Source organism: Carlito syrichta, unplaced genomic scaffold (assembly GCF_000164805.1).
Source record: "Carlito syrichta isolate Samal-C Ts95f unplaced genomic scaffold, Tarsius_syrichta-2.0.1 Scaffold303604, whole genome shotgun sequence".
NCBI classification, from domain to species: Eukaryota; Metazoa; Chordata; class Mammalia; order Primates; family Tarsiidae; genus Carlito; species Carlito syrichta.
Window position 1 is genome coordinate 950,055 of NW_007247700.1, and position 24,360 is coordinate 974,414.

At 50.8% G+C, this 24,360-nt stretch overlaps 2 protein-coding genes across 5 annotated transcripts in view; both read left to right on the top strand.

The window, feature by feature from the left end:
- The window catches only part of TAGLN2 (transgelin 2), a 12,722-nt gene extending 779 nt beyond the window's left edge, over positions 1-11,943 (top strand). Inside the window, exons 2-7 of one of the 4 annotated variants that reach the window (XR_002482004.1) lie at positions 4,211-4,417; positions 4,895-5,069; positions 5,351-5,453; positions 5,756-6,008; positions 10,336-10,344; positions 11,932-11,943. Coding sequence is in view for 3 of the 4 variants with exons in the window: in XM_021712692.1 (XP_021568367.1) it covers positions 4,238-4,417; positions 4,895-5,069; positions 5,351-5,453; positions 5,756-5,897 (600 nt within the window). In the remaining variant the exon portion in view is untranslated. Of the gene's footprint in view, positions 1-637; positions 640-4,167; positions 4,418-4,894; positions 5,070-5,350; positions 5,454-5,755; positions 6,539-10,335; positions 10,345-11,931 lie in introns of those variants that run through there. The other 3 variants (XM_021712692.1, XM_008058726.1, XM_021712691.1) reach the window with 3 other exon arrangements.
- Positions 1-24,360, top strand: part of CFAP45 (cilia and flagella associated protein 45) — a 54,364-nt gene that overhangs the window by 744 nt on the left and 29,260 nt on the right. The window lies entirely within an intron of this gene.

The following is a 24,360-nucleotide window of genomic DNA, read 5'->3' on the forward strand; positions in this document are numbered from 1 at the left end:
CTCATCCGCAGTAGCGGCCCAGGGTGTGGCCGTGGGGGTGGGGGGCGGCGGCTGGGAGGTCGGACCTGCAGGACCGGAAGTGGACAGCCACCCCCCCTGGCTCTCCGGGCCTCCTGGGGCTGCTGTCGCGCAGGTTCTGGGGGACACTTGGCAGAAAGAAACGGGGTGGGAGTGAGGATGGATTGTGGGGATCTGGTGCAGGAGAAGACCTGGCTTGGACGGGGCGCCCCCATGTCTCTTTGACTCCAAAGCGCCGGGCAGGGACCGCTCCCTCCCCCATCGAACCCACTCCCAATTCCTCTTCCTGCTCCACAGGGCAGACCTAAAACTGCAGAGGAGGCCAAGGTGGGGCGGGGCCAGCCGGGCCTATCGTTCTAGAACCAACAAATAGTCTTTGTCCGACCGCAAACCCCCTCCTTCACCCCTTGGCCTCTGCCCCTTGGGGATTAGCCTCTGCCCCCTGGGGACTGGCCTCTAATCTTTCTTCATTCCATCCCTTCTCCCTCTAGAGTTTTCGGGTATGGGTTCGCTAGCTTGGAACACACCTTCCTTTCCAGGGCATTTATTCTCCTGAACTACTACTTCCTTGAATCAGCTTCTCTACCCCAAACTGTTCTGTTCCCGTTTCCTCCAAAAGCTGTTTAGAACCCCTATGGCTGCCTCCTCAAGGAATCGTTTGCACCTGGTTGTACCCAAGAACTGCGGTGAGGATCCTGCCCAGAGCCTCCTTGCCACTATGCCTGTGCTGAGCGGGTATCTCTGCCTGGTGCCCCCACCCTGCCTCCATTCTCCTGTGTTTGGTACACAGAAGCCATGGCAACGGACCCCACCTCATCTCCCCTCCTCCCGCGCAAGCCTTGTGGCTTCCTGTTTTCATAGCCTCAGCTTTCTCTTTTGCTCCTGACTCTTGGTGGTGAGGGGATGCCCTGAGGTGGCCCCTGACCTGTGGGTTCCCTGCTGTCTATGCTTCTGCCTGCTCTGTGGGGCAGCCCACTTTGTGGGCCAGTGCCCTCGTGGTGCACTTTCAGAATAGTCCCGTCCCAAATCTGAGCTGGGAAGTTCCCCTGTGTGCCATCTGCACAGTGAGTGTAGAGTCCCTTTGTCTTTGCAGTGAAACCCCCCGCCCCTACCCCATGTCCATGCCATTCCTTTGACTTTGGTGTGGGTGGGGTGAGGTAAGCTTCCAGCCCAGGGTCAGGGTGGAGCTGAAGACTGGAGTGTCTTTTCTGGCTCCTCCTCCGTTCCCAACTGTTGTGACTGAGGGTGGGTATGAGGGCTGTTCCCACAGCTGCAGTTAGGGCTAGAGTTGAGGTTGCTCATGGCCAACCTACCTCCCAAGTTGTTCAGCTGTTGCCTTCCCTTGGGCCTCCAGATCTGGGCATCGCCCACACCTGTCTTCCAGCTGGGCTTATCTTTTCTCCCCACCCCATAGGAGACTTGCTGTTTTCCCTTCTTTTGAGGGACGTCATGGGTGGGTCCCCTGGGTGTCATGAGGGTGGGCCTCCCCAGCTCCAGCAGCCGGATCCCATCAGCTTTTGCCTGCCCTGGAGGGTGGGGAAGAGAAACAGCTGCTGGCTATGCTGGGCCTGGCTGGGACTGCCCCTTCTCAGAGTTCTCCACCCTGTGGCTCTGACACCTTAGGGCTCCAGGGCAGTGCCCCGGAGTGGAGCAGATACACTGCAGCTGGAGGCCATGACCCTGCCAGCTGTGTCTAGGCCCCACACTGGGGGAGGGGCCCTCAGCATCCACCTTCCACCCAGAGGAGGGTCTAGCAGGCCAATTTTGCCCTGCCTTGGGGGCGACGGGAGCTGGAAGGGTCCGGGCCTTCTCTCTCTCCTTAATCTTGGCGTCTAGGTTAATCCTTCTGCCCTTTCTTTGCCTGTGCCATAGTCATCCCGGGGCCTAAGGCCACCTGGCCCCTGGAAACACAGCCCCGAGACCCGGATGACCATAGTGGAGCCCCTTCAGAAAAGAGGTCTGGAAGTCAGGCTGGGAAGAAGAGGCTTCTGGTGATAGCAGCCCTCAGCCCCTTCCCCTTCCTGCTGAGCCTTCCAGCTATTCCTCTGCACATCAGCGGTCAGAGGTTTCTGTAGACTGAGTAGTGGCTGGGGAGGAGAGGGGAGGGGAGGGGAAGGTCAGTCGGGTCGCTGGTCTTCCTTTCTCCTCAATCGACCCTGCCTGCTTTCCCCAGCTGATGGTGTGTGTGGCTTGTGGGTCAGGGCCCAGACCGACATTTAGCTGGCCCAGCTTTCAGGCTGGGGGAAGTAGGGAGGTGGGTGGCTCTCAGTGAGTTTTAAAAATAACTGATTTGGTGGAGGATCTCTGCCAGAAATGTGCAGCTTGATAAGCTGGGGTGAAGAGGCGCAGCCATGTTGGAGTGGGGCTGGTCCGGGACACAAAACCTTTGGCTGAGAGGCGTCGGGTGTTTGAGGCAGTCTGGCCCCTTGTACTTTGGCAGAGCCCCGAGCTAATCTGCAGTATGCAGGAGAGAGGGAGCCTAAGTGACTTCATCCCTCAAGTCTGACCTGGGCTGGAGCCAGATGTGGAGAAGGGGTGGTTCCCTTGCCTCCCTTTGAACGCAAGTGTCTGTCCTGAGATCCCTTTTTGTGAGCAACTAGACAGGCAGCTAGCTCTAATTCAGAGCAGAGAAGAGCCCATCCATGGAGGGCATGGGGCAAGAAATGGGGGCCGTGTGTCCCTTCTCAGTTCTTGGCTTCCTTTGGCATCACTAGCATTCCCAGCCCTTGCTCAACAGACTCCTGGGTGTGAGACCCAGGCCATGAGGTGGGAACAGACCGCCACAGTGAGGTACGCCGACTCGGGCCAGTGTTTGGGAAAGCACACAGTTCTTGCTACCCAAGGTCCTCATGTCAGGTTAGAGAAACCTTCCTGAGTATTTTCCCATCTTTCCTTTCCTCTTGGTTTTCCTCCAAAATACTACCCTAGGCTCCTGTATCAGTTTCCTATTTCTGCTTGATCAAATTACTCCAAACTTAGTGACTTAGAGCCACACAAATGCAGTATCTTACAGTTCTAGAGACCCCAATAGGAGTCTCTAAAATCCAGGTGTTAGCAGGGCCGCATTCCTGTTTGGGAGACTGAGGGGAGAACCCGTTTCCTTGCATTTCTGGCTTCTCAAGGCCACCTGCATTACCTCTGCTTCCTTAATCTCCCATCTGACTCACCTGCCTCCCTCTTCCAGTTAGGAAGGACCCTTGCGATTGCATTGGGCCCACCTGGATGATGCTCTCCACATCTCAAGGTCTTAATCACATCTCCAAAGTCCCTTTTGTGTCATGTGAAGTAACATGCCTACAGGTTCTGGAAATTAGGGCATGGACATCTGTGGGGGCTGTTCCTCCTCCTTCCACAGCTTCTAGAAGGGAGAGTAGAACTTGCTTTTTATTGCTTGGCTCATGGGAAATTCCTTTTGCTCGCTGGAATCTGTTAAGGGCCTACAAAGGCCTGCCTCTTCCAGGAAACCTTCCAGGCTGCTTCGGCCCAGCCTCTTAATTCCTGCAACAGGTAATCTGAACTGTGCAGGTTAGTATTCACTGTGTGCAAGTCTTGTCTGTTCATGTATACTCACCTTGTCTCCCTGATGGCATTGTGGGCACTTTAGGATCAAAGACTTCTATCTTTTTCACAGTCCCTAGCATAAATAGCAGGTGGTCAGTGGAAACCCAGTGGCTGAGTGAGGGTATCTCTTAGCATAGGTTTCTCAAGCTGCTCCATATTCCTTCTCCAAATCACTCTCTTCGCCAGGACTGTAAAGTGCAGGTTTGTGGTTAGAATAACCAGTTTGCCTTTGCTAAAGCTGACCACCCCAAATGAAGAGCTCTGGACCCCTAGTCTTGGACTTTTTTATCTCATATTTTGTTCCAGTGGGATTTTTACTTCATGCTAGTGATGGAACCCGTTGTTCAGATGAAATCTGTTGGGGAGCCTCAGGATAATACACACAGACAGCTGTCACAGGGGTGGGGCATCCAGAGGCGGCCACCTGGACACTGCCCAGAGTTCTTGGCAGTGCTCTTCCAACCCATGGGGGGTGGAGGGGTGGAGGTACGCGTTCCCTCATCTGGTAGCAGTTCTGGTCCTCACCCTTGGGGCTCACCCTGGGGGATGTGGTGTGTGTCCCTGCGGGGAGAATTCCCCACCCCCCAGGCTGCAGGGTATTGACAGCGGGCCCGGTGTGTCCCCTTCCCAGCCCCTTCAGTCACCACCGCCCTTCAGAATGGCCAACAGGGGACCTGCCTATGGCCTGAGCCGGGAGGTGCAGCAGAAGATTGAGAAACAGTACGATGTAGATCTGGAGCAGGTCCTGATCCAGTGGATCACCACCCAGTGCCGAAAGGATGTGGGCCGGCCCCAGCCCGGGCGTGAGAACTTCCAGAACTGGCTCAAGGACGGCACGGTGAGAGCTGGGCCCCTGCCGGCTTGGTAGTGCAGGGCGAACAGGAGCAGGGCATTGCAGAGGGTCTGACCTGAAGAAGGGATGACCAAGAGCACATCAGCCCCAGCTCCTCCTCTGCCTTGGTACCTTTATCGAGGATATGAGAGAGCTTCGTGCATTCCTCCCTTCCCGTCGAGCATAGGGTATGGGTGGACGTGCCTCCCCTGCAGTGGGATGTCTGGGTGACACGGAGGAAGAAAATCTCTAAAGAGGGTCCTGTGGGAGGCTGTACTAGCAAGGAAAGACCAGGCACTGCTTTTCACTTTGGGCTCAGAGGCAGGGGCTGGGCAAAGAGGACCCTGAGGCTGACTGCAGTCAGAGACCAAGCCGGCTTCAGCCAGAGAGGAACCTCTCTGGGTCAGTGTCTGGTGCTGAGAGTGGCGCATGCCTATCTGTGTAGACACGTCCTCACCTTTGCACACCTGCCGTCCTTATTAGGTGCTGTGTGAGCTCATTAATTCCCTGTACCCTGAGGGGCAGGCCCCGGTAAAGAAGATCCAGGCATCCACCATGGCCTTCAAGCAGATGGAGCAGATCTCCCAGTTCCTGCAAGCAGCTGAGCGCTACGGCATTAACACCACTGACATCTTCCAAACTGTGGACCTCTGGGAAGGTGGGACAGGGCCAGGGTCTGGGCCCGTCATCCAGGAGACTGGCAATTGGGCTGGATATCGACAAGGGATCAGTTTCTGGCTCCCTGAGGACAAAGAAGGGGATGCCTGTGTGTTTCCTGGAGGAGCTGGTTGTGTTAGGAGTTGGGATGGAGAGGGGTGTTAGGATGCAGAGTAAGCAGAATTAGGATGCAAGGCCTGCCAACTTAGTGATAGAGGCAGAACCCTGGCATCCAGGACGCCAGCCCTGCTGAGGCCAACATGTTCCCATTCTCCTCCCCAGGAAAGAATATGGCCTGTGTGCAGCGGACGTTGATGAACCTGGGTGGGCTGGCGGTAGCCCGGGGTGACGGGCTCTTCTCTGGGGATCCCAATTGGTTCCCTAAGTAAGTATTGCAGGGACAGCAGGTGCGTTGTTCCCACCGTTCTTGACCCTGGAAGATGACCAGTATCTCAGTGGCTGCCAGCCCTTTGCAAAGCATGTTCACATTCTCATCTCACTGAATCCTCACAACTCTCTCTGAGGTGGCAAGTAGCTGTCTCTTCGGAGAGGTGAGGAGGTGACTTCAAACAGAGCCAGGGTTGTCATGGGCTCTTGAGCCCACAGCAAAGCCCGTACTCTGTCCAGGGAAGACATGTATGGGGCAGCCTCAGACCTCCTCCTAACCAGTGCTCCCCTCCTACCCAGGAAATCCAAGGAGAACCCTCGGAACTTTTCGGATGACCAGCTGCAAGAGGGCAAGAACGTGATTGGGCTACAGATGGGCACCAACCGCGGGGCATCTCAGGCAGGCATGACTGGCTACGGAATGCCCCGCCAGATCCTCTGATCCCAGCCCAGCCCCTGCCCTCCCCTGAATGGTTAATATATATGTATGTATATATTTTAGCAGTGACATTCCCTGGGAACCCCCAGAGCTCTCCAACTCCCCTCTGCCAGGGTGGAGACGCAGTCTGACCTGTCACCTCTGGGGTGTCTGTTCGCGGTCTCTCCCCCTGTGCTTACTAATACATTCCCTTCCCCACACCCATCACAACTGGACCAACTGGCCTCTTCTTTTCCCCTGGGACCAACATTTGGGGGGGCCTCAGCTCCCCTGCCATACCTCTCCTCTTTCCCATGCCTCTCCTCCCGTCCTCCATTCATTCCGGGTCTGGCAGTCAGGGAGGCTGCCTCTGGCCTTCTGGTGCTGGCCAGCCCTCCTTCTACAAGCATGCCTTTCCCCTAGCTGTGGCTGCAGGACTTAATTTATAGGGAGGGGCCTGCGGCAGCTGCCACCCCCACTGCAGCTGGACTGTGCTCACCACACATCTGGGCAGCCTTCTCTGGAAGAGGCCCTCATGGCTTCATGTTTTCCATTCCCCTTGCTGTGGCTGAGGGGAGAGAGGAGGGGGGGCTGCCCACTCTGGCCTAGGGCTCAAATATGAGTTTGCTGATTTAAATAAAGAATCCCTGTCTTTTTTGGATGGACTCTGGCTGTCTCTAGGGCCACTGGGCCCACTGTGGGGAGAGTGTAGTGAATGGCACAGGGAAGAGGGCGGAGGTGAAAGGTTGTAGTGCTGACTCCTGGCCTTAGTTTCCTCCCCATCCTCTTCCTCACTTGGATGAGGGAAGGGTAGGTTGGGATTGAGGGGACAGGACCTCACAACTTTCCTTGGGAGCCACAGTGTGGCAGTGTTTACAGGATGGTCAGTGAGTTGGGCAGTCCTACCTGGTGCTCACGCCTCCAGCCACTGAGGCCCGGTTGGGCTGGCAGTGTATTCTGGCAAGTGCAGCTGCCTCAGGCGGGAGGCCCCTCAGGCAGGCTTGGGGCACGGTGGCCTGTCTTCGGCCAGACCCCGTGGCAATGAGGGAGCACTGGAGAGCTGGGGAACGAGCAGGTGAGAATTGGTAGTGTCTGGAGGTAAGAAGCCTCGCTGGCCATCCCAAGTACCTGTGGGCTGCACTAAGAAGGGCCTAGCAGCATGACGTCCTTGCTGGGTGGGTGACCTTGGACCCAGATATTCAGTTTTCGTTGAGTTTTATCTCCAGGCCCTGACTCAGGCTTTAATTTTCCACCCATAGTTTGTAACCCCTTTACCCCAACTCTTCCTGATCAGACCCTGTGTCTTGGTCTCACCCCCATCAACCCTCCCCAGGAGCCTGGACGCCATTGTCCCTCTCCCCCTTTCTACTTCAGGGCATTTCTGTGTCCTTAGGGAGGAGAAAGCCACAGCATGGTGCCCTGAGGGTAACAGACGATGCTGGTTTGTAACCAGGGAGCTTTCAGTTTCTTCCGCACTGTTCCCTGCCTCACCGAGGCCTCCTCTTCCAGGAAGCACCTACTGTGGGCCAGGCCACACACTGGGGCCTCCCAGCCTTCACTTCACCTCACCACACCACACCACACCACAGGAGATGGTGTGTGCTGCCCTTCCACAGATGAGATAGACCTGGGCCCCTGTGCAAATCCCCAGGACATTGGCCAGCACTCTACCCCTTATCTCCCATTCAGGAAGACTTTGTGGAATGCAAGTGAGGGAGTGGCGTCATTGCAGAGAAAACATTGAATTCACTGATATTCATGCTAAAGCAACAAGCCATTTGCCACCTTCCCAGATTTAACGATTTACAGCTACAAATGATTGGCCTTGCAACTCGATGATGGGCTGCATACCACAGTGCCAACCTGAGAACCATAGCCTCCTAGAACATTCTCGTGGGAGCCCAGGAGGTGGATGTTACTGTTTTCTTCTCATTTTGTCCCCAGATGAGGTCACTAGGTCTCAGGGCAAGAAATTTGCCCAAGGCCACATAGCAATGAAATGGAGGAGTAGGGATTTCATCCAGTCCACCTGGCTGTGAGCCCAACTGAGGTTGTGCCAGTGCAGGCTCTGCCAGCAGTGGAACTGGCAGGGCAGTGGGGGGTGCTCCACCTGTAAACTGAGGATGAGTGTTTCTTCCGGTGTGGCTGTGAGAATGAGATGAGACTGGAAAGCACTTTGCGTAGTGAACGGGCACACAGCAGCTGCTCAGGAACTAGAAGTGGGTTTGCGTGGACACTGGGCTGCTGTTGGACGTGGTCAAGGTCAAAATGTGGCCCTGTCCCCCTCCCTGGAATAGATTATCTTCAAGGCAGAAACCAGCTGGATTCGAGAGGTGCTCAGCCATGGGTCTCACCCTCTTCTGCTGCCCACTACCCCTCCTGCAGGCTCAGCTCTTTCCTCCTGGAACGGGCCTTCCCTGGCATTTCGACATTTTGCTCTGTTTTCTGTTTGACCTCTCTCCTGCCTCCTGACCCCCTCGGGCCCCAAGTCCAACATGGCTCCCAGTCCTGGGGTCAGGAGAAAGCTCCCCTGCATGCACCCCCTTTCCTTGCCATCTCCAGCACCCGTTCTCCGTGGCCCTCTGCACTGGTGACATTGCACTTGCAGGACTGACTGACTGCTCCTGGTGCCCCCATCTCCTTCCAGGTGTCACCATGGCTCGCTCCTTTATCTCCTTCAGGTCCTGTTTGAACGCCACCTCCCCTGACCTCCCTGTTTGAAATGGCACACTCCACCCTCAGCCCGCACCCCTCCTCCCTTCTGCTTTCTTGTGTCACCACCTGACACCTGATAGATTTGACTTATTTATTTTGTGTCTCCACCCACAGAGTGTACACTACACAAAGGCAGACTTCTGTTAGTTTTGCTCATGTAGAGAGGGGTTGGCATGTTGTAGGTGCTGGATAAATATTTGTTGAAGGAATGAATGAGCGAGCATCGCACCACTCTCATGCTCCTCAAATCGCCTGGCCCTGCATTGCGGTGCCTGGCCAGCCCAGCGTCCTGCAAACCAGCCTCTCAGATCTGAGATGGAACTGAGCTCATCTGTCAGCTTTCCATGCTTCCAGATTGTTCATTTCCAAAAGGTGAAAACCAAAGATGCTATGCTCCCTGGGGTTGGCGGAATAGAGGCTGGGGCGGGGGGCTGGAGGGTGGTGTTCACAGGAATAGAATATGCATGGCGGATTGGGGGGAAGAATGGGAAGAGGGCAGGAGGAAGAGACAGAAACCAGTTGTAGTTCGTTAAGCCTTGCCTTCAGCCTTGACATGGAAAATCACTGGAGGTGGAGGGAGAGTGGGCAGGGCTTGTGGCGGCCAATGGGAAGGAGGGCTGGGGAAGCGAGGAGGGGGGAGGTGGGGGGGAGAAGGAAGAGGGTTTCAGATGCTCCGCCCTCCTGGGCTCACCTGTGGGTGAAGCTCAGCTCTGTGGCCTTCCCATGTGCGTGTGCTTCCAGGTTCACGAGAATTCCCAGGACCAAGGCTGGGGATATGGGGGCGTGGGTGGGAGGAGATGAGTCTGTGACCGTGGAGGCTGCTTACAGCCATGTGGTTACCAAGGATCGGGGATCATGGGTGCAGAGGGTGTTGGTCCTGTGAACGAAGGCATCGGTGTGTTTTTACATGGCTCCGTGGAGAACAATACATCCCCTTACCGTCTCAGCAGCTGAAGGAGGCCTTTGAGAGCTTGGCAAGAGGCCCGTGGAGCAGCAGAACAAGGAAGGAGCTGGATGATAGGACCCCCAGGAGGGAACAAGGAAGGGTCTGGGATTAAATTTGTTGAAGAAAAGGCTAAAAGGGTGAATTAATAACTGTCTCCTTGCAAGGAAATGGGTTTCAGTTCCAGCGGCCAGGGAGGTAGACTGGAAGAAAATGCATTGAAATTGTGTCTAGAGAAATTTCGGTTAGACAAGGAAAAATGAGCCTCTTGACTCGGAAGGTTATTAGCCTCTGGAATCTTACAGGTCGAGAAGAATGTCTTCGATAGCAGGACAAATCTCTTTCTATGGAGGGAAATGGGCAGTTCTGCCTGGGAACCCTCATATATATACTTTTTTTTTCATTCATATATTCATTCACTTAACAATTACTGTGGTTCTGCTTTATGTCGGGTCTTATGGGGGATATGGGTGACTAATACATGATCTCTTTGCACAGAACGCATAGTCCTCGAGAGAAGATAAAACACAACATGGGTGGGAGTCGTGATAATTCAGGAAGCCAGTGATCTGTGTTTGGAGAAATGCAGAAAGGGCTTGCTTGGTGGGAGGACCATTCGCCAGCCTCCAGGGGCTCTGGTCAAATTCCTGAGTGGTGACTGCTGGTGATGTCATGAAGAGCTGAGGTCACATGCCTCAGGGGTCATCTCCCCTGATCTGTCCAGAGGAGTAGGGATCCTTTATGGGGGCTGCCATGGAAAGAAGTGGTCACTGGCTCTGTGGTCAGAGGTCAGGTTTCAGTGAGGGGTGAGGGGTTGGCTATTCCTTCCTGCCTGAGTCAGGCTGAGTCAGGGTCAGAACCAGCGATCCGGTAAGGACACTGGGGCTGGGGGCGGGCCAGAGGGGTTTATACCAACACCTCTTCAGACACGGGCTGTCACTATTGGCAGGACCTGAATTTTTTTTTTTTTTTTGAGTAGGGAGTCCCACTCTATCACCCAGGATGGAGTACAGTGGCATAATCACAGCTCAACACAGCCTCCACCTCCCGGGCTCAGGTGAACCTTCTGCCTCAGCCTCCCGAGTAGCTGGGACTATGGTTGCACACCACCACACCTAGCTAATGTTTGTATTTTTTGTAGAGACGAGGTCTTCCTATGTTTTTGAGGCTGGTCTCCATCTCCTGGGCTCAAGCAGTCCTCCCACCATAGCTTCCCCAAATGCTAGGTTTACAGACAGTGAGCCACTGTGTCTGGCTAGGGCCTGAATTGTGAATCGGGTTTCCTTTAGAGAAACATGGCTCCGTGCGGGACTGATCAATGATGATGATGATGATGGTGATATTCCCTACCGTTTTCTGGTAGTCACTGTGCTCGGAGTTTTACTTGTATTTTGTATTTGTTCTTTCGTCATCTCAAAAATTATTTCTTTAGTGCCTATTCCAGGGTGAGGCACCTGCTGGTTGCGAGAGATATGACCATTAACAAGACAAACATAGTCTGCATCCACCTGGAAGGAGCTAGAAAAACAAGGAGTCGATTATTACACGTGTGATTGTGGTGTGATGAGGGGAGTCTGGGTGCTGTGAGAACACACAGGAGGGGCACCTAACCCAGCTCTATGGGGAGGGGTGTCCATGAAGGTTTCTGGAAGTCGGTGATGTCTGAACTGAAGACTTGAGGAGAACTTGGAGCATGAAGGGAGACCCGTGGTGGGGAGTTGGAGAGTGTCCTGGGCAGGATAGGGTATGTGCCCGGGCTGGAGGTCAACATATGTAGACCTGGACTGTGGAATGTGTGTGTTGGAGGTGAGGTGTTGAGGAATGCAATTGAGAAGGGCCAGAACATCAAAGAAGCTTCAAAGTCCATGAACAATTTTGGACATTTCATTGAGGGCACAAGGAACCACTGAAGGGTTTTGAGAAGCGGACTGAAGAGCTGAGGGTTATGTTTCAATCAGAAAACTCTCTGAGGCTGCAGGGAAGAGAATGGCCTGGGGCTGGGGATGTCTGAAACAGGTAGACCTAGGAGGTGATTACAGTAATCCAGGCTGAAGGGAAAGTGGCCTGGGAGAGTGGGGATGGAAAGAAGAGAATGGATTTCAAAACGGGTTAGTACAGTACTCTCTGATTGTGGAGAGCAAGGGAGAGGGAGCAGGGTTAAGAAAGACATTCTTCTGACTTCAGCCACTATGCAAAGGGTGTTGTTTCACTGGGTAGGGAACCCAGGAGAAGGAGCTGAATGCCACCACAAATTCTTTCCCATTTCCCAGAAGAGGAAACTGAGACTAAGAGTAAAAGTAACCTGCTGAACCCAGCTAGTGGACAAACTGAGGTTTGAACTGGTAACCGCTAAAGTCGAAGCTACTGTTCACCCCTGTGAGGCAGTGGACCCTGGGGAAGGGTTCAGCCTGTAGCTGGCTTGAGCCAGAATCCCAGGGCCAAGTGGAGGAAGGAAGAGGTCAGACTTGAGAAGCGGCACGGGAAGTTCATCTCGGCAGTAGTCACCTCTCTGAGGCAAATGAAGACCTGGCAGCTTTAGATAGGAACGAATGGAGAGTGTCTGAGGTCTAGCCCCTTGGTCTTCTTGGGGTTTCTGTCCTCAACGTTCCCAGACCTTTTGGGAACCCCCTTAGACAACCCAACTGTTACCACCAGTAATAAAAGCTACCACACCTACCAGGATGTACCTGAGAGCTGCACTCCAAGGCCTTGGCATATCTGTTGATTCCGGAGAGGCTTGTCACCTTTTGTGAAGGCTTTAGCATGTTTATACCCCTTGGAGAGAAAAGAAAAACGGAAGCCTAGAGACGGAAGTGGTCTGCCCAGGGTCCCAGAGTCCTTCAGAGAAGAAAGCACGCCTTATATATCTTTGTGTGTCATGGCTCTCATAACAGATAGTGGTGGGCCCAGATGGAGCTCAGTTCCCAAAAGTCATGGTTTTGAATTGGTTCTGCATGTCCAGGTCTCTGCACTCCTGGTCACTCGCTTGAGTTGAAAATACCCAAAGTCTAGCCGGGCTCGTGGCTCAGCCTGTAATCCCGCGCCTTTGGGAGGCTGAGGTGAGTGGATTGCCTGAGCCCGTGGGTTCGAGACCCGCCTGGGCAATGAGACCTCATCTCTACAATAAAAAAAAAAAACAAAATCAGCCGGGCATGGTAGCGCATGCCTGTAATTCCGGCTACTTGGAAGGCTGAGGTGGAAGGATTGCTGGAGCCCAGCAGGTCGAGGCTGCGGTGGCCGGGAGCGGCCACTGCACTCCAGTCTGGGCGACAGAGTGAGACTCCAACTCAAAAAAAAAAAAAAAAGAAAATACCCAAAGTCAGGCTGGGTGCAGTGGCTCATGCCTGTAATCCCAGCACTTTGGGAGGCTAAGGTGAGAGGATTGGCTGAGCCTGTGGGTTCGAGACCAGCCTGGGCAACTTGGTGAGACCTCATCTCTACAATAAATCAAAAAATTAGCCAGGCATGGTGGCGCGTGCCTGTAGTTCCAGCTACATGGAAGGCTGAGGCAGAAGGATCACCTGAACCTACCAGGTCAAAGCTGTGGTGGCTGGGAGCGTGCCACTGCCCTCCAGCCTGGGTGACAGAATAAGACTCCAACTCAAAAAAAATAAAGAAAAAAGAAAATGCCCAAAGTCAAGTACCCCTGGGGATGGGGTTGGCTACAGACTCCAGTGGACATAGGATAGCGGGGATATCCCAGGCCCTGTCCTACACTTTCTGCTAACCCTGCCCCAAGAAGTCCCAATTTCTTGAAACTTGTTCTGTTCTCGAAGTGAAGTTCTCGGACTGCCAACACTGGAATCTCCTGGGTGCTGGTCAGAAATGCAGATTCCATGGCGATCTGGTGATAAAGACGTGAGGCCCAGCAGTCACCAAGGGATGGCCTCCATGTGGGCAGGGCTGTGACCATCTTTTTTTTTGAGTTGGAGTCTCACTCTGTTGCCCAGACTGGAGTGCAGTGGCTGCTCCAGCCACCACAGCCTCGACCTGCTGGGATCCGGTGATCCTTCCGCCTCAGCCTTCCACGTAGCTGGAACTACAGGTGCGCGCTACCACACCCGGCTCATTTTGATTTATTGTAGAGATGAGATCTCGCCAAGTTGCCCAGGCGGGTCTCGAACCCGCAGGCTCAGGCAATCCACTCACCTCAGCCTCCCAAAGCGCGGGATTACAGGCTGAGCCACCAAGCCCGGCTGATTGTGACTATCTTAATCCCCTTCCCCCACCATGCCTCCACTTGCTGCCTGGTAGAGCAGGCCTTCCACAAATAAATGTATTAAATGGATGAAAAAAAATGCAGATTCCAATTATACCTATGAGACCTAGGGACTGTGAATCTGTGGCAGAGGTGGTGGGGTGGCATCTTGAATTTGCATTTTACCCAGGCCTCCCCTCTAATCCTTAGGCAGCGCTGTCCTAGGAGATTCGGAGAGAAGTTTCTCCAGCAAGAAAGTTGAGGTCTAGGAGGCCCTGGCCCAGGCCTCAACAGGAGTTGGCCCTCCCCCCAACCCTGAACTGTTTGGTGACTGTGGCTAGGTTGCCAGGGGAACCAGGCTGTGTAACTTCCTGGCTTTGGCGGTTTTCCCCTTCTTGGCCTTATCTCAGCATCCGCCACCCAGTCCAGGGCCTGTGCTGGTCACGTAGGAGGGGAAGCTGGTGCCAGGCGTGTGGAGGGGTGTCCAGTGCAGTGCTGGCCCAAGGACCTGGGCAGGAGGGTGGAGATGTGCTTTTCAAGAAGATGGGGGGTGGGGAGCTGCAGGTTTGTTAATGCCTTTGTCCTTGGCTTGGGTAATATCTGCCCGGTGGGAATGTGGGGGAGAGGGTTGGCGGCCAGCACAGGGCTCTCTTTGCCATTACTCTGGTCCCACCTCCTCATTCATGGCTTGATGCCCCCTCTCTGGGAGTGGGGCACCAATATACTGTGCCCTTCTGGCCTGTGTCCTCCCCTCTCCTCCTTCCTCCCTCCCCTCTCTAGACCCAGGGCCTCCAGAGGCAAGCACCCATGGTAGTCCCCTCTTCCACCCCATGGCAATATCCTTCCCACCAGCTCCATCCACCCCTACTCACTCTCCTTGGTTCCACATTTCTTCCTGCTCTTCAGATTCTCTTTCCTCTCTCTGGCTGATGTGGGGTCTCTCAGACTGTAGCAGGAAGGCCTGATGGTCATTAAGAATGAGAAAGAGAGTTTTGAAGAAACAGGAAAGGCAGCAAATAGTTTGAACAACATAATTCATGCATTTAAGTGTTTATTTATTTTTTAAGCCCTACTTTGATTTAGAAAGAATTTAAGGCAGTTTTGCAAGTTCAAGTATTCCAGGAAGAAGGGGAAGAGTGAAATCGCCTCGCAGGCGTCTATGCAGCTTAGAGAATTTATGATCTGATTCCCGATGGTGTTTACATTACAGTGAGGACAAAGACCCCCTTCCCCCATGCCCCCATATTCCCAAGCTCTGAGGGGAAGAGAGAAGAACAGCCAGACTCTGTGCAAATGGATTTTTGAGCCTGATCTTATCTTCACAGCATCTCTCTTTGGGGCCACTACCCCCTCTCACAGATGAAGAAACCAGGTCCAGGTGGTCCAGCAAGTTACTCAAGGCCTCTAAGCTCTAAGTGCTGAGCCAGGGTTCAAACCCTGTTAGTCTGTGTCCAAAATCAATCACTGCTTTTCTTCTTCACTGTGATCCCCCAGGGAATGCAAATCGTGGGAGAACTTCTTCCAGGATATCCCAGATGGAAATTTATTTATTTATTTATTTTGGTAGAGATGGAGTCTCACTACATTGCTCAAGCTAGTCTCAAACTCCTGACCTCAAGGGATCCTTCCACCTTGGCCTCCCAAAGCACTGGGATTACAGGTATGAGCCACCACACCCAGCCCTTAGGTGGAATTATTGACTAGGAACCAGGCCTAGAAGAAGTGATCCTATAGTGAGGACTGAATGGCATGGCAGAATTCCTTTCACAGGTGATTGGGACCCTCTCAAATGGGAGCAGAGGCTGTGTAGGACAATAGGGAAACATCTAGAGGAATAGGGGACGCGTGTCCTGGAGAAGTCCCAGGAGTTATCAAAGGAGCTCAGAGGAAACATGAGAGAACTAGACTGTCACCAACAAAGCCACTGCACTTACACAGACTCTTCCCAGGAACGTGGAAACCCCCACTCCTTGTTCTGAATATATTATCCTGCTGTCACCCCCATCTCACTTCCTGTCCCCTCTCCCTTCATACCCAGCACCTTTGATCCCTGTGTCGGGAAGTGCAGGTTCCTAAGTGCATTTCAGAGAAGAGAGGCAGGGGAGAGGAGGGGAGGAAGGGGAAGGGAGGGGAGGGTGAAAGCGGGGAGTCAGTCTCCTTTCTCATTGTTCTTAAACAGGAGACAGCTCAAGTGAGAGGCCAGACTTTTCCTTTTAACCAAACAGCTTTGCCGACCTTGTCTCCCAGGCTCCTCCCATTCAAATGTGCTTATTCATCACAGAGTCAAAATTCCTATCCCCCCCACCTCAGTCGGTGTGGGGCCAGCTGGGTGACCGGGCACCCTGGAAGACCACAAGGCCCAGCTGGGGGTGAGGAGGAGGTTCCAGGGCCAGGACCAGCAATCTTGGACTGGCTCTGGGCTCCTGGTTCCCAGCCGGCAATTGGGCTTTGCTCTGAGACTTCTCTGGAAGTAGGAAGGGTCAGGCGACCTGAGGGGGGGCTAGGGTTGGGCAGAGAATCTGGACCTCTCTCTTGCTCAGGCATCTTCAGCCTCTAACCCTTCCCCTTTGTTCTCAGCCCTTGGCTTGCGACAGTGAGAATGGGTTGATGATAGGGCAGAGCCCAAGGAGGAGAGTTACTCGAGCACTTGAGGATCAAGATAGAAGGAAAACTACTTCAAAGCAGAACCAGTAGAAATAAGGGGAAGAAACAGGAGGGACAGACAGAGAAGAGCAGTGAGGGGAGGAGTGGACAGAGCTTTGCAGAGGCTGGGAGGTGAGGGAGAGGGCATCCTCAGCCCCCAACATGGCTGCGCTTTTGAGCCAAGTTTTGCTGAGAAGGGAAAGGTTGCCTCCCTACTTATCAGGGGTGGAACCTGGTTTTGTGAGGTCTGAAGCTTATAGTTTTGAAAACCCCATTTGAGAAAAACAGTACAAATTTATTAATAGAAAACTAATTACAGAAGTAAACATTTATTTTAAATAATAAAAATAAATCACAACAAAGTATAAATTTAAAAAACCAAGCAAATACTATAAACAGCACAACCTCTAGAAAAGTAACATAAGATTTGTATGCATTATGCTAGTCATGGTGGCTCATGCCTATAATTCCAGCACTTTGGGAGGCAGAGGTGAGAGGATTGCCTGAGCCCAGGGTTCAAGACCAGCCTGGACAACTTGGTGAGACCTTATCTCTACCAAAAAAAAAAAAAATTAGCTGGGTGTGGTGGCGGTCACCTGTAGTTCAGCTACTTGAAAGGTTGAGGCGGAAGGATTGCCTGAGCCCAGCAGGTCAAGGCTGCAGTGATCATGAGCATGCCACTGTTACTCCAGCCAGAGTGACAGTGAGTGAGACTCTGAGTCAAAAAAAAAAAAAAAAAAGATTTGTAAAAATTAACTGCCTGAAACTATTTGAAAATACAGTCTTTTTCATCCTTATTTTTTGCTTGCATATACTTTGATTATTTGTTCATATGAGAATGATATTATCATATTGTTTTCTATAGAGAGCATAGCAAGATAAACCAGTCTTCCATCTGGCACTGTGAGTGTGGAGAAAATCCTCCCTCAAAACGCTTTTCCTACAACAGCAAGAATCTATGCAGACAGAAGACTACTGTGACCAAATGTGCAGGATTGCTCCCATGCCAACAAACAAGTGATGAGTTCTACAGTGGACTCCAGATGGTGTCCTCTGATTCAATTCTGATACTGTCTACCTGGAGATAGAGTCAAATCCCACAGGTTGCGGACTCAGTCTCCAAAACTGCTCCCCTTCAGACACCAGTGGCAAATCCAGGTTTTCAGAACTCCTGACAGGCCAACTTCAAGTTGTGATTCCCATGACCCCCTTTTTGCATTCGATGAATTTGCTGGAAGGCACAGAGAGCTCAGGGAGATACTTAGACTTACTGTTGTATTATAAAGGATCTTACAAAGGATGCAGATGAAGAGATGCTGAGGGCGAGAGACAGGGCGAGGGTGTGGAGTTTCCAGGCCCTCTCTGGGTACCCCACCCTTCAGGATCCTCCACGTAGGCAGCTATCTGGAAGCTCCCGAACCCTGACCTCTTGGGCCTTTTATGGAGACCTCACTGACTAGGCATGACTGAAGCATGAAAAGCCATGTTAAAAGGTGATGGACAAAAGGACGTGATCTGATTCTAACAGACTGAGTGGGGAAACCAACCAAGGCCTGTCCAGATTCTTCTGGCCTCTCTGTGCAGCCTTCTTTCCTCCAGATCATGGGGCAGGACCCTCCCTGGAATGAGGGTCTTATGATTCACAATCAGATTAGAGACCTGCCTTGGACAGGTGAAAGGGGGACAGGAGAAGGTCAGAGAGACAGAGATCAGTTTCCTGAGGCCTGTTCCTGAGGTCTACAGTGCCCCAGTTGTAACAAAAGACTGTCTATAGAAGTTATGAGTCAGGAACTGTGGATGAAAACATAAATATGTGTATATTATATAAATACACACACATACACACACATATGCATATAAAATATCCCAGGCATGCATTGATCAATACTTATATTATTGATAGATTAGAACATTTCTTTCATTTCACAGTTTGTTGTAAATCATGTCAGTTTTTTGTGACTGTTGTCAAATTTGGAAAAATCTGGTTTAAGTTTCTTATATGAGTTGCAGGATTTCAGACCACTGTTTAGTATTTCATCTTAAATGTTCTTTGAATTGATAGCTCCCATGAAAAACAGTTTGTCACAGATTCTCATTTTAGTGTACTAGGATGCGTTTTATGCCATCTCCACCCATGTCAATTTTTTAAATGTCAAATCAACAAGAAATGTAATGTTTTCCCAATGTGTTCATGGAATTTTCTTCTTGTTAACTGGATTACCAGATAATCCAAATGTCTATTTACTCTGTTCAGAATTTGTCAATTTTTCTCGTTGAACTCCATGCATACCTCATTTTATTGCACTATGCTTTATTGTGCTTTGCAGACACTGCGTTTTTTACAAAATGGTTTGTGGCGACGTTGTGTTTGAGCAGGTGTGTGGGCACTACTTTTCCAACAGCAATGTGCTCACTTCGTGCACCTGTGCCACATTTTGCTAATTATTGCAATATTCTATACTTTCATCTTCTTCATATTTTTGAGTCAGAGTCTCATCTGTCACCCAGGCTGAAGTGCAGTGGCACACCCATGGCCAGCCCAGTGTCAACCTACTTGGCTCAGGTGATCCTTCCACCTCAGTGTTACAAGTAGCCGGAACTACAGGTGCGCGCTACCACACCCAGTTAATTTTTTGGTATATTGTAGAGATGAGGTCTCACCAAGTTGCCTGGGCTGGTCCCGAACCCCTGGACTCAGGCAATATTCTTGCCTCAGCCTCCCAAAGTGCTGGGATAGCAGGCTTGAGCCAATGTGCCGGGCATTTCTTCTTGTTATTATATCTGTTATGGTAATCTGGGTGTTACTACTGTGATTGTTTAGGGGTGCCATGAATGGCACACATATAAAACAGCAAACTTAATAAATTGTGTGTATTCCAACTGCTTCACTGACCACCATCCCCCTGTCTCTCTCTCTCTCCTCAGGTCTCCCTATTCCCTGAGATAACAATATTGAAATTAGGCTAATTGGCTAGGCGTGGTGGCTCACGTCTGTAGTTCCAGCACTTTGGAGGTGGAGGCAAGAGGATTGCCTCAACCCAGGGGCTTGATACCAGCCTGGGCAACTTGGCAAGACCTCATTTCTACAATAAATAAAAAAAATTAGCTGGGTGTGGTGACACGCACCTGGGGTTTCAGCTATTTGGAAGGCTGAAGCGGAAGGATTGCTTGAGCCCAGAAGGTCAAGGCTGCAGTAACTGTGAGCGTGTCTGCATTTCACCCTGGGCAATAGAGTGAGACTCCATCTCAAAAAAAAAAAAACAGAAAGAAAGAAAGAAAAGAAAGTTAATAACCCTACAATGGTCTCTAAGTGTTCAAGTGAAAGGAAGAGTCACAAATCTCTCACTTGAAATCAAAAGCTGAGCCAGACAAGGTGGCACGCCTGTAGTACCAGCTATTCTGGAGCTGAGGCAGGAGAATGCTTGAGTCCAAGAATCTGAGTCCAGCCTGGGCAACATAGTGAGACCCTGTCTCTGAAAACAAACAAAAAAAAAAAAAGGAAAAAAAAAAAAACCACCAAAAGCTGGAAATTACTAAGTTTAGTGAGGAAGGCACATTGAAAGCCAAGATGGGCTAAAAGTTAGGCCACTTGCACCAAATTATTAGCCAAGTTGTGAAAAAAAGAAAAGTTCTTGAAGGATGTTAAAAGCGCTACTCCAATGAACTCACAAATGTTAAGAAAACAAAATGGCCGAGGCAAGTGGATCACATGAGCCTGCGGGTTTGAGACCAGCCCAGGCAACTTGGTGAGACCTCATCTCTACAATAAGTAAAAAATTAGCTGGGCATGGTAGCACGCGCCTGGAAGGCTGAGACGGAAGGATCGCCAGAGCCCAGTGGGTTGTCGCTAGGGTGGCCATAAGTGTGCCACTGCACTCCAGTCTGGGTGACGGAGTGAGACTCCAACTCAAAAAAAAAAAAAAAAAAAAGAAAGAAAACAAAACAAAACAAAACAAAAGCCTTATTGCTGAAATGGAGAGAGTTTTAGTGGTCTGGGTAGAACTCTCTTCAGTTCTACAAAGTCTGAGAGAGAAGAGGAAGAAGAAAAGTTGAAAACCAGCAGAAGGTGGTTTATGAAGTCGAAGGAAAGAAGATGTCTCCGTAACATAAAAGTGCAAGATGGGCTGGGCGCGGTGGCTCAAGCCTGTAATTCCAGCACTTTGGGAGGCCGAGGCGAGAGAGTTGCCTGAGTCTATGGGTTCAAGAACAGCCTGGGCAACCTGATGAGATCTCATCTCTACAATAAATCAAAAAATTAGCTGGGCATGGTAGCATGCACCTGTAGTTCCAGCTACTTGGAAGGCTGAAGTTGAAGGATTGCCTGAACTCAGCAAGTTGATGCTGGGGTGGCTGTGAGCGTGCCACTGCACTCTAGCCTGGGCAACAGAGTGAGACTCCAATTCAAAAAACAAAAAACAAAAAACAAACACCATAAAAAGTGCAAAATGAAGCTTGAGTGTTATTGAGAGGCTGCAAAAGGTACCTGGAAGATCTGGTTAAGATAATTAATGCAAATGTCTACAATAAACAACAGACTTTAACTGTAGACGAAATAGTTTTCTATGGAAATAAGACGCCATCTAGGACTTTCATAGCTAGAGAGAAGTCAATGCCTGGCTCTGAAGTTTCAAAGAACAGGTTGACTGTCTTGTCAGGGACTAATGAAGCTGGTGTCTTTAAGTTGAAGCTGGTGCTCATTTACCATTCCAAAAATCCTAGGTCCCTTAAGAATTATGCTAAAAATTAGGTCCCTTAAGAATTATGCTAAAAATTAGCCAGGCATGGTAGTGTGCACCTGTAGTTCTGGTTACTTGGAAGGCTGAGGCAGAAGGATCTCCGGAGCCCAGCAGGTTGATGATGGGGTGGCTGTGAGTATGCCACTGCACTCCAGCCTGGGTGACGGCGTGAGATTCTAACTCAAAAAAAAAAAAAAAAGGAAAATAATTATGCTAAATTTACTTTGCCTGTGCTCTATAAATGGAACAACACAGCCTGGATGACAGTATGGTTTACTGAATATTCAAATGTCACTGATGAGACTTACTGTTCAGAAAAAAAAAATTCCTTTCAAAATATTACTGCCCATTGACAATGCACCTAGTCACCCAAGAGCTCTGATGTGGGTGTACAAGGAGGTAAATGTCATTTTCATGACTGCTAACACAACATCTACCTTGCAGCCTATGGATTAAGAAGTGATTGCAGCCGGGCTCGGTGGCTCAGCCTGTAATCCTGCACTTTAGGAGGCCGAGGTGAGTGGATTGCCTAAGCCCGTGGGTTTGAGACACGCCTGGGCAACTTGGCGAGACCTCATCTCTACAATAAATCAAAAAATTAGCCAGGCATGGTAGCGCACGCCTGTAGTTCCAGCTACTTGGAAGGCTGAGGCGGAAGGATCGCCGGAGCCCAGCAGGTCAAGGCTGTGGTGGCCGGAAGCGGCCACTGCACTCCAGTCTGGGCGACAGAGTGAGACTCCAACTCAAAAAAAAAAAAAAACAACAACAAAAAAGAAGTGATTGCAAATTTTAAGCCCTAGTATTTAAGAAATAAATTTTGTAAGGCTATAACTGTCATAGATAATGATTCTTCTGATAAATCTGGGCAAAGCAAATTGAAAACCTTTTGAAAAGGATTCACTATTCTAGATGCCATTAAGAACATTTCTTATTCATGAGGGAAGATCAAAATATCAACACCAACAGGCGTTTGGAAAAAGTTGATTCCAACCTTGATGGATGACTTCTGTGAAGGAAGTCACTGGATGTGGTGAAAATAGCACGAGAGCCAGGCGTGGTGGCTCACACCTGCAACTCCAGCACTCTGGGAGGTGGAGGCAAGAGGACTGCCTAAACCCAGGGGTTTGAGGCCAGTCTGGGCAACTTGGTGAGACCTCGTCTCTACAATAAATCGAAAAATTAGCTGGGCATAGTGGCACACACTTGTGGTTCCAGCTATTTGGAAGGCTAAGGTGGAAGGATTGCCTGAGTCCAGCAGACTGAGGCTGCAGTGGCCATGAGCGTGCTACCACTGCACTCCAGCCTAGGTGAGAGTGAGACTCCGACTCAAATAGCAAGAGAACTAGAATTAGAAGTGAGGTTATGGTCAAATTGCTGCAATCTCATGATAAAACTTGAATGGACAAGGAGTTGCTTCTTATGCATGAACAAAGAAAGTGGTTTCCTGAGGTAGAATCTACTCCTGTTCCATTGATGACGGAGTTCTTGAAAAAGAAGTACCACCTACTCCTGGTGAAGACACTGTGATTATTGTTAAAATGACAAAAGGGATTTAGAATATTACACAGACTTACTGGATAAAGCAGTGGCAGGGCTTGAGAGGACGGACTCCAATTTTGAAACAAGTTCTATAGTGGGTAAGATGCTATCAAACAGCATCACAGGCTACAGAGAAACGTTTCCTGAAAAGAGAAGTTCATCAATGTGATAACTGCATTGTTTCTTACTTTAAGAAATTGCCCCAGCCACCCCAGCCTTCAACAAACCCCACCCTAATCAGTCAAGCTGCCATCAGCATGGAGGTAAGACCTCCACCAGCAAAAAGATGGCTATGTGCTGAAGGCTTAGGTGAATGTTAACATTTTTTAGCAATAAAGTACCTTTAAATTAAGCTGTGTACAATGCCTTTTGCCTTTTTTTTTTTTTAAGACATAATGCTATTGCACACCTAACAGACTACAGTATAGTGCAAGTATGACTTTCATGTGCCCTGGGAAACAAAACTTCATGTGACCCACCTTATTGTGACGCTCACTTTATTGTGGTGGTTAAAACGACACGCGGGCTCAGGCAATCCACTCACCTCAGCCTCCCAAAGCGCGGGATTACCGGCTGAGCCACCAAGTCGGCTCATTAACGTAAATTTACACAAAACTCTGGGGGGTGGAGTCCTTTACGCTGCACTATATCTTCCTCTCCTTCCTGCCCCAGTTTTGTACATTTCCCTCAGAGAATCACTGTGGGCCCCAGAAAGGAATCGAGACTTTGAGTTTGGACCTCCGCCTCCTCTTTGGGTATGGGGATAATAATGACCTCCTAGAGATGTAGCTGGGAGAATTGGGTGAAAAGCCTGAGGGAAGCACCCTACCCACTTACAGCGGGCTGGTTACTTCCTCTTCCCTTCTCTGGGCGGTGGGGAAGGGATTATGATGCCAAGCCTGGGTAAGGAAGGGTGCCAGGCACAGAAAAGCCCCTTCCTCCCAGGACTGTGCTCCTGTTCTTCAGGCCTTCTTTCCTTCCCCCTCTGATCAAACCCTCAGCACTTTGTGCCCGAAATTGGGCACAATCCTGTCCTGTTGAGGATCCCAAATGAGACACGGGCTGGCAAAATTGAGGGAAGGAATGTGAAGTCCTTTAAAAAGCAGCAGAAGGTGACCCCGTCTCCTTTCCTCTGTTCCCCTGGAGTAAGTTTCAGGCTGGAAGGGTTTGGAGAGAGGTTTGAGTAAGCAGCCCACAGACAAACAGAATCACACCAAGAGCTCTGCTCATCAGCACTGGAGGAGGAAACGTGTCCTTGGATTGGGGCCGGGCCGATTCTTTTCTTGGGCCCAGGGTAACTCTCTGAGGGAAATGTACAAAACTGCCTATGGGGCAGCCTATGGGGGTCAGTTCAATCCATCCCTGTAAGCTGGAGGTACAAGGGCCAAACCAAATTGTAAAATTTACAACATACCCCAAAAGCCTTTCCAGAACAGCACATACAAGCTAGCAAGTGTTAAAAGCCAGGTTCCCAAAGCCAGTCCACAGATTTTAACTTAGTTTAATGTAGGACCTACATTTTGTTGTTTTTTTTTTTTTGAGTTGGAGTCTCACTCTGTCACCCAGACTGGAGTGCAGTGGCCGCTCCCGGCCACCGCAGCCTTGACCTGGTGGGCTCCGGTGATCCTTCCGCCTCAGCCTTCCGAGTAGCCAGAATAACAGGCATGCGCTACCACGCCCAGCTGATTTTTTGATTTATTGTAGACATGAGGT